Below are 10,527 nucleotides of genomic sequence, written 5' to 3' on the forward strand. Positions count from 1 at the left end.
TATAATGCCAAATATTGAATTTTTTTTTTAATCACTCAAGAGTGGTAAAGCTGTCCAAAAGCTCTTTATCTTACTTAATTCAATCACTGTTGAGGCATTTTTAATTAATTCAATAAATAAAACAAGCTTTAACACTAAGTGAAAAATCTACAGATTAAGTTCACTAGGTGTTTTTAAAATCAGCTTCCTGGTTTTTTAAATTGTTCAAAATTTCTTAAGAAAGTTAAGCTATTTAATAAGAAAATTATAAAAATGCATACTCACAGGGTAGTTTTTCTAGATTTGTGAGCACAGTGGACTCACTGCTAACCTTGTTAACAATCTAGCACATCTTTTGTAACCTAGAAAAAATAGTCAGAGGTAAATTATGTGTATAGTTACTACAAATATGGGGAAATCATGTTAATTACGGTCACTAATGATAACTATAATTTAATAAGTACTTAATATATTAAGTGTTTAACATCATTTTCTTGTAAATTCTCTTAATAACACAATCAGGTAGTAATATAGTCATTCATTAAGAGATGAGAAAACAGCCTGAAAATGTTAAAAATTTCAGAGCTAGTAAGTAGTTTGATCACAAGGCTTGTACTTGCTTGGCCATGCTGTGCTACCACTAGTCACTTTGTCTTGATTCCAACACAATTAATCTTCCCTAGTCATTAAACATAAGTTGTTTTTGAAAAAATTATAAAAACTCTGACTCGATATCCTGAGTAAAATTAAGTAATCCTCAAGATGACCAATCTTATTTTTTTTTTAAATGCTTAAAATTTACTTTCTTTAAAAGGAAAGTTTAGGTTTAGAAAGGAATATAAAACAGTCACTGAGTTACCACACAACCATGGTTTGGGCAGTTCAAATGATAGCACTTAAATATTATGTTTGAAACATTAGCTTCAGTAACTTATGTCCAAAAGAATTCATTAAAGCAAGCTTTAAAAACACTTGCTACCATTATTCAGAAAAATTGATCACTGATTATATAAATGATGTGATTTGAAAATATTTACTTGAAAATAATTTATGAGGAAATTTTGACTTATATTTCATGAGAGAGCACCATATTTATATCAAGGAATTTGAAAAATGATAAAAGTTTTAAATCCTGACAAACATTTTTGTCCTTAAGGAAATCTGGCTATTTTCTGATTTGGACATAATCCCAATGAGAATGTGGTTTCATTCCTTATAGTGTCAAGATGCCTTAATTTAAGTACTGTCAGTGATATAAATAGCATCTTCATACAATGTTTAGTCTATTACTTTCAAGTCGTAGACAGCTGAGGTTTAAAATTACATGCAATTATTGTTGGATAAAGGTTAAAAAAAAAAAAAAGACTGCCCAAGCTACTTTCAAGTTGGTGTTGAGAAATCTCTGGTATTGTGATAGAGTCAATGAAAGTGTTGGCTGCATTCAGCTGAAAAATATGACTGACCCTATTGAACAGGAAAGGAATCCTTATGATAAATGGGCATGTTTTCCAAATAAATTTGCTAGCACATTATGGATGGGAATAATATAAGTGAAGTTTACCTCCTTCTATATCCTTAAAAGAATTTGCTTGAGAGCTCTTCTTCTCACCCAGACTCTGTGAAAAATAATCTAAATTCATTCCACATTCTCAACATCTCACATAATGGAACCTTTAGTTTCAGGAGAATGTGTTAGAATAGTTAAGAGAGAAAAGCTCTAGACTGAAAAAAATCTATAGAGAGCAAATCAAGTAGATGTGAGAATAAAAAATAAATATCCTTGGTTTCTACTTTCTGTTCCCCAGCTTTTTATTTAACAGGAATTAATGTTTCTATGCAGACATCCCTAATTATAGGAATTTGTGTCTTATTAGTATCAAGCACTATTGTAAGGTGGACAGATCCATGATATTTCCCTCATATATCCTCACAAATCCAAGACAGTCCCCACCAAAACTCACGCCTACATCTGGAGTCTGCTTTTTCAAAAGTGGTAGAAGTAGGTGAGCCCAGTCATGCCACTAAGAGACTGCCTAGAAACACTCAACATTGGGAAGTTCCTTACCCTTCCTTGTGCCTTGGGTGGATTGATACTCCAACCATCTGAAGTTAATTAACAAAGATGGCCCTTGGCTTTCGTTAAGTGAGGAAAAAAACATTTTTTCCAGTTCATAGGCCTGAGATTTAAAACAATGAAAGGTAGCTGGGATAATTAGGGACAGAGAGATGACGGCAACAATAAAGGTGGGGGTGCATGGAACAAAATAACTTAGTGATCTGCCCAAACTTGGAGCATAGGATGATTTCCAATGACTCACAAAGTTGACATGAAGAACAAAACAGTATCATAAGAGAGTTTTTCAACTATGCTTACAATGTGGCATATGAAAGTCTGTCTCTCCCCTATTCAAAAAACTTCTATTGCTCCCTTTGGCACAGTGTAAAAAAATTCCTTGGCACACCATTTAGGATTTTTCACACTATGACTCCAACTTACCTTTCCACTATACTCTTGCCCAGTGTCCTCACACACCCTTACCTAAACTTAACCCACAGTGGATTCATACCATCTACCTGTCCTGCCCCCAAACCACACCATGTGCTCAAAGGATTCCTTTGGACCAGGATGCCTCTCTTTCTGGGAAAATCCCATTCATCTCTTAGAGCCCAACTTTAATATTGGGTCCATCACAAGTCTTTCCTGGTAGTCCTTGCTAAAATTATTCATTTCTGGTGTATCCCTAACACTTTTTATACTTCTACTACTTCTACTACTTATGGGGATCTGGCTTACATTATGGTTAATAGAAGTTTATAGCATTTGTCTCTCTCCCTAATTGGACTGCAAGCCTCTTACAGATATTTATCTTCATATCCCCAGTGCCTAACATAGCAATTTGCATACAATCTTTTTATTTAATTGAATCACTGATAAATTGTATGCTTACCTGTGAAATGCTTTATAAATTTGTCTTTTAAGTTCAAATCTCTTGGGAATATTTCTGAAAAGAAAAAAGAATTTCTTGAATACATTTCCACCATTAAAACACATGAACTCATGGCTGTTTATGCAGCTGATTCCAAATCTGCATCTTCATCCCTCAGGGCTCCAGGAGAGCTAACTGCTCAGCTATCCTAGTCTGTTAGGGAACTTACAGACTTCTTAATAACGCATTGCCAAAACTGAGCATCTGATTTTTCCTCTCCCCCAGGCCTCTTTCTCCCTATGTCCCCAGTCTCAATAAATGGCATCATTCTTTACCCCTTGTTCAGGCTTGACTCCCTCATTCCCTCACTACTACATCTAATACATTACTTAATTTTATATATTCCACCTCCAAAAATTACCTGAGACCCACACACTTCTGTTTCCTCTCATTAATACAAACCTAGTCCAAGCCATCATACTTTTGTGACTATACTTGAGCAGCAGCCTTCTAACTGGTCTTCTTCTTTCTATAATCCATTCTCTCCACAGTAGCCAGAGCAAACAAGTTGAAATGTACTTCAAGGCATAATACTCTCCCACTTAGAGGCTTTGCACTTAATTAAAAGAAAATAAATCAAATTGAGTCTCAGACTTCATTTGGTACTTACTGTAAATACACCATCCAGAAAATGTTATTTATTAAAAACAAGTTGAGAGCATATGCAACTCTCTTAGAGAAAAACATAAATAAAACTTTAATAAAGCTTTACCTCAATGTTTGTTGACAGTTACACATTTAAACTTACAATGTCCTTATTATAGATTGACTCCAGTGCATGTCAGACATATGAATATGATGGGGCCATGAACATTTGTCACCTTCCTATAAGTGAGTCCGAATCACCACATTGACTTGTGTGACCCACCGAGGCAAGACAGTAGAAAACGAAGAAAGACATGGGAATTCTAACAGCCCTTCACATCCTGGATGTTAATGAGGGATGTAAAAGCCCTTCCCTGCTCCTGGCAGCCCATGTGAGCAGGGCAGCTTTGGGGGGGAGGGGTGGCAAGAGAGTGGCTGAATCGAAGCTTCCCTCCCATTGACCTCTCTCTACTTTACAATCAAAACTAATCCAGAAAAACAAAGTGAAGATGAAAATATTTCTTTAGATAGATATTTTAGTGTTCTCATCAATTATAGTCCAGCCTGAACAGGGCTCTTTCCCCCATACCTCTCTAAAACCAAGCATGGCAAATTGGCTGGCATCAGTACTCCACATTATATCTAGCAAGGTAACCCTGAGGCCCTTTCTGAAAGCTGAGCCAGTTGAGTGCCATAGAAGTACTATGACTAAAGTGCTTTCAAAGAGTATAAATAATTCTACTCCTAAAAGCCTTTTGACTATAATTTTAATTTGGAGATTTAGTACAATGATGACACACAGGTTCATAAGGTATACTTTTTAAATAAATAACCCCCTCTTCTATGCCTCAGTAACACATTTTGTAACTCCTGTAAAAGCAATTGTACATTATGATTAGCATGATAGTGAACTGTGTACATGTCTGCCTCCACCACATTATTTTGGGCTTCTTAAGGGCCAATGTCTTGTTCATCTGTTATCACCTGCAATGTGTACAACAGTGCTTTGTGGAAAGGGTACCTAGCAAATGTTTAAGGAATAGAAAGCAAGAGGATGACCCTCGAGTAGGTTGTTACGTTTAAGGTGGAAACAATCACTTGGGCTCAATACAGGCCACCAAGAAAACTATATTTTTAATACACTTGAATTTTCATTTCAAAGTACAAACCATATAGAAACATACAGCATATTGATTTAATTGAAACAGAGAAGTGATGTTTAACTTGACACCAGTAGTGAAAAGCAAGAGATATGTAGGTAAGAAGAGATGGTAAGAGTACCCTAGACCAAGAAAAAAAAAGAAGAAGAAAAAAAGAAAAAAGAAAGCTCTAGAGGGGAAAAGACTATAGTGTGTTCAAATACAGCAGGTCCTCAAATAATGTCATTTCATTATAGTGTTGATGAGATGCCGTAGGAACTTACCTTTTGTTTATAATTAGCCCATGGTTAAACTAGTTTCATTATACATCGTTTTGCTTCCTCATGTGGGCCTAATTGGCGTGCTGTACCTCCAGTTTCTAGGGAACTGAGAGTAAAACTTCTTCCTTCACGACAGTCATTTCCATGTCTACATTTCTTGCCATACTTGATTAAAACAAATCTCAGGTGCATTTTAAAACATAAGTGGTGGTACATACTGGATAAAATGATAACCTAATCATATTGGTTTTATATCATCTGGCAACAATGCAACAATGCAAAAAAAAAGAAAGAAAAAGAAAGAAAGAAAGAAAGAAAGAAAAGCCTATACCTCTCCTTATCATCATCTATAATAATTTTTCACTAACTTTTTCTAAATATGCTATTTCCTGGATGAAGCAAAGAAATTATTTGCACAGCAAGTTTTCCAGTATGTGTGTATATATATATATATATATAATTATATATATATTAATTTTAGCTTTAATTCAGTATAATTGACAAACTATATTTCAAAATACCTTACTATGAACATTATTGAAATGTATAATTACTACCTGATTATCATGTTAAAAGTTCTATCAAAGTAATTTAAAATATTTAATTAGATATTAAAATAGAAGGCATTCCCAGGAAAGATTTTTCCTAAGTTTAGAAGACTGAATCGATAAAGTTCACAAACATTAATACAACTGAGCTAAAATTTAATTTGTCAACATAGGAGATAAGCAAGTGTACTACTCATCATCCTCCTATAACCTAGCCCAAATGTTTGTTTCTTTTCTTTCTTCTGAAGTATCTTTTATTTTCACTACTATCCATGAAGAATTTTTCAAGGAGTGACTATATTAACACTTCACAATTAATGTAGTAGTACTGAGTAAATATTTAATGTGGTAATTAATTTCTATTTTTTTTACTTAAAATTTAAACTCTAAATTCTGCCCTTTTCAAAGAAGACTTTACTTTCAATCTATTATGTAACATAGGAGATAGCCAAAGGAAAGAGTTACACAAACAGATAATATTCCAAACCCAACATGTAGGCTGCTTTTTTCTTCTTAGGAACAGGCAGGTCTTCTGGAGACAGAAAATCTCTCATAAATATAATCAAGCTTTGAAGCAGTCATGAAAACAGTCACCTTTACAGATTTGCCACTGTTCTGACTCTAGCAAACAAGAAACCAACACACCTGCATTCCTCCTAGAGACTGGGGGCCCTGTCAGGTACTTTGCTCACCTCTTCTATTTAATCTTGACTTGAATCTCCATGATGGGCTCTTCCCTGTGGCACAAACGAGACACCCGAAACTCAGAGATGCACCTTGTCCAGGGCCCACAGCACCGTGACTGAAGAAAGCCCAGAACCAGTGCTCTCTGTCCCACAGCATGCTCCCTGATCAATGACCAACACAATATTATCATAGTCTTTTTACAAACCAATAAGCTGAAAATATTGGCTTTTCAGAGTTTAATTATTTTACTGTTTTTATTTTCTTATTCTCTCACAAGTCACTATCACTTAATAAAGATAAGACATTTTCTTTACCAGTTAGCTCACATAATTTCTTTATACACGCAGAGAAGACATAGTCTGCCAAAAGCAAAGCAGCCATGTAGCACGATAAGTGAATAGTCACACATTCTGTAGAACTTAAGCAAAGTTAAAGACTCATATATTGTTTTTAAATAGTACAAAATGTTCACAGTGAGCACACTATTCAGGAATGACAGTTAATTTTTAGATGAATAACTTGTCATTTTACTAAATTTATCTCATTATTTATTTGTCCATTGAACAATAGTAGCCTTTTTTGTAATCACACTCTTAAGCAACTAGCAACCTGACTGAGTCACCTGCAGAGGCCCCACCCCACCACTTTGCCCTCCTCAGTCACCTTTTCTTCTTTCCCTTGTTACTTTACTCAGGCCTGGCCTTTTCTTTCTAGTGTGTCCCAGGTGCTGAAGTAGAATTGGGCTCAAAATAATGTTTCTCAAAGCGACTAGTTCTACAAGATGCAAATAAATGCTAGATTTTTTTAAAGGGGAGCGGGGAGAAAGAGAGGGAAGGAAGAAAGGAGGAAGAAGAAGTTTGACTAATACTACTTTAAATAAAGTTCACATAAAGTACCAGGCCTTCATGGTTCTTATATATCTCTAACAAGGGGCTTAATGGCCATGTTCCCAAAGCCGATAAACCAAGGAAGATTTTATTTATTTATTTTTTAAGATTATATTTCAAAACACACTGGAAAATGTAGCTATAGAGTGGTGAGCACATGCAGGGATGAGAGAGTGGGCAATGAGCTATTGAAATAGAAGCATGGCCATGGTTGTGGAACTGTCTTTATCTCAAAGAAGACTCTGATGTACCATTTGTCCCCTCCCTATTCTCCCCAGTTAAAAATCTCTAGTGGTTCCCAAATCTCAATGTACACAAGAACCCCTAAATATCATGATGCGCATGGGCGGGCTACAGTCAGAGATTGAGGATGTCCAGGGTGTAGAGCAACAATTACAACCAAAACTTGTCTGCTGGCTGATTCTGAGGCATGTGGCCAGAGCGACCTCATTTCAGGAACCATTGCTCTAGAAGATATTAAAGGCAGCAAATGTTGTATTGTCTAAACTTATAAATGCCAAGAAATTAGCTCATTACTCAGAATGGCACAGAGTAAATCATAAAATGATAGGTCTAATCTGGCTTTGGGGGACAAATTTAAAAAGTCAAATTCTTTTACTTTTAAAGTTAAATTTTAAAAAAAGACCTCAGATTTTCTTTTTAAAATTTCTTTTCCAAAGAAAAAAAAATTCTTGCTAAATGTCAACTTTGTACAGTTACTTTGGTTGGCTACAAGGTATGAAAAACTGAGTAATCCTCAATGTTCAACCTAAAAGAGGCTTACATTCAGAAAAATATAACATCAAAGGTATTTGAGATTAGCCAAAAAGGCTAACAATAATTCGAAGTAAATCATATTTAATAGTATATTAATTTTTAATAAAATTAAATGTAAAAGACTACACATTTTTAAACGATATAAATATGGACGAATGAGCTCCTGCAAAAAGGTAATAATTACTACTCAGAGACGCTGTGAATGGGTAGGAATTCATTCACGTAAGTTAGCTATGGCTCCTCAAAATAAGTGTTCTCCTGGTGATAGCACTTGTCAAATAGATTTAGCAAAATATCATACATAACTTTTCCACCTTGACCTCTTCCCCACTGAGTCTTCAGTAAAACAAATAGTTCAAGCAAATAAAACATTTTAAAAAGCATCCATCCGTAACACCTCATGGTGATATGCAAAATAAGGAAAATTATTTTCATTATTTATATGGAAGAAATTCTTACTCACCAGGTAGGACTGGCTAAGTGAGCAAAGGTAATAGTAACAGACTTGCAATAGAAGGAATTTTGGTTGTACACATAAAATTCCACTATTACGCAAATGCCAGTATTCGGTATATATGGGTTATTTATGTTTTTAAGTTTTTTCAGAACTGTGGTGATATTTGCAAACTGAATTTAGGATTTAGATATTTTTGAACATGAAAATAATTGCAATAACATCACGAAAGAAGAGGGCCTAGAATTCTGATGGGCAAAGATGAGAGAAGCGCATGCCACCTCACAATAGCAGAGGTGAAGCAGATGGCGTCTGCACAAAGCAGGCTGAACCTCTATGAGTGGCACAAGGGCGCTTACAGTGGTGTCCTGTGAGAACCATAGACAGGTAGCTGGGGCAGGCCACAGGAAGACTTGAGTATCCTGCCTGAAAGAGAAGTTAAAACTTTCTTTAAAAATCAAGAGAAGCCACTGAAGACCTATGACTGGGGAGGAAACAGCTAACACTTCTTACTAATATTCTTCTGAAATTGTTCAGAATAACCTTCCCAAAATGACCTTCACATTCTCACCTTCAGCTCCAAGCCAGTAAAGTTTTATATGTAAAAAAAAAAAAAAAAAAAATTCTGATTTTGGTAAGTCTGCAGAGTAATATAAATGTTTACTAAAATCTGTTGAGAAGGCAAAGCGGACATAATATACATCAAAACTTCTAAGTCTTCATCATACAGTACTTCTATCTCCCACATTTCACATCAATTTCTTTTCTGTCCCAAATTCCTCCAAACCTCTCCTCTTCCGCTACTGCCCATTTCTCAGACACCTGATCTTGTCTTTATTTCAGTGGGTGAGTACTCCTGAGCTCCTTTTTTTTTTTTTTTTTTTTTTTGGTAGAGTTTTGGATAAGAATTTTTGCTCCATTCTGCTGGTGTGATGGTCAGAGAGAAAGAGTAAAGGCTATGAAAACACACACGTTCTAATTCTTATCCCATTAAAACAGACTGACAGAGGGCACTCATGGAGCTAGACAAACAATCCAGAAGGTCAGCGAGAGCTTCATGATTGCTTGAACTAAGGTAATGTGAATGACAATAAGAAAGGATCAGATTCTAGAGACATTCAAGGCAGGATGTCTCTTCGAGAACAAGAGTCAATAATACTGGTTAACTTCATAATCTCAAACCCATCAGAGAGACCTCAGATGTGTGTTGGATAACTAAATAAATGGATGAATAAATGCATGGGCCCCAGGGCAGGCTGTGGAGAGGAGGAGAGACAAGGATGGTGAATCCCGCGTATTCCTGGGTACCTAAGACTCACATCTCCTCCTACCTGCTCCCTACCCCTGCCTCCACAATCCTAATGGCATCCTCACTGGTAACCCTCTCACCTCAGGCTTTTGCACTTACTGCTCCCTCTACCTGGAAGGACGCCACACACACCTCAAGCTTCATAACTGTATTTAGGGAGGTTGCCTGACCTACAGGAAAGGAAGAGTGTGGGAGAGCATGCGCAGCAAGGATTTCACAGTCCAGATCTTGTATGTTAGGTCTGGGTGATGGTGCTTATTATATCGCAGAATTAAAGGGGCAGAATTCCAGGGGTATCTGGCAGGAATGAGAGTTATTATTGGCCTCCAGAACCTAGGAGATATTTCTGCATGAACTGTGAAACTCTCACCACCACCATCCCCTGAGTATGTCCGGTGAGAATAACTAGAGAAGCCCATGTTCTCATGTCCTTCCTGGTCCCTGATCCACAATCAGGTATTCTTTACAGGCTCAGATACAGATGTAATGAGCCACCCTTTCTCCTCATGGTAATGAAGTACAGTAATCAAAAGATGAAACCATCACAAACAGCAGCAGAAAGCAATGGACTTTGAGGGCAACTCACAGATCGCTTTCTGTCCAGCTATATTGTTTTTTAAAACTTCAGATTGTTACCACTTTTAACTTTTAATAAAACATTTTGTTTTCTCCCTTGTAACTCCAGTAAGTCTTCACCATCTTTTAACCAAAAAGATCTGTCCAATTTAAGTGAAACAGGTCTGAAATTAATGTGTTTCTGTAGTTTGAGACTTACTCTCACTCTTTCACACTCCAAAGTGACATTTTATTCTCTGATATAAATATTTGGGCTAACAATAATTTCAAGTCTAAGAATATGACAGGTGTAGCACTCTCATTGCATCACTGCTGAGG

At 36.1% G+C, this 10,527-nt stretch overlaps 1 protein-coding gene across 1 annotated transcript in view; it reads right to left on the reverse strand.

The window, feature by feature from the left end:
• Positions 1-276: 276 nt before the first annotated feature.
• ALKAL1 (ALK and LTK ligand 1) overlaps positions 277-10,527 on the reverse strand; it is a 12,473-nt gene continuing 2,222 nt past the window's right edge. The window contains 4 exon segments of the mRNA XM_011359198.1: positions 277-341; positions 1,362-1,432; positions 2,918-2,981; positions 6,165-6,175. Coding sequence (XP_011357500.1) covers positions 277-341; positions 1,362-1,432; positions 2,918-2,981; positions 6,165-6,175 — 211 coding nt within the window.

This window comes from Pteropus vampyrus, unplaced genomic scaffold (genome assembly GCF_000151845.1).
Source record: "Pteropus vampyrus isolate Shadow unplaced genomic scaffold, Pvam_2.0 Scaffold45, whole genome shotgun sequence".
Taxonomy (NCBI): Eukaryota; Metazoa; Chordata; class Mammalia; order Chiroptera; family Pteropodidae; genus Pteropus; species Pteropus vampyrus.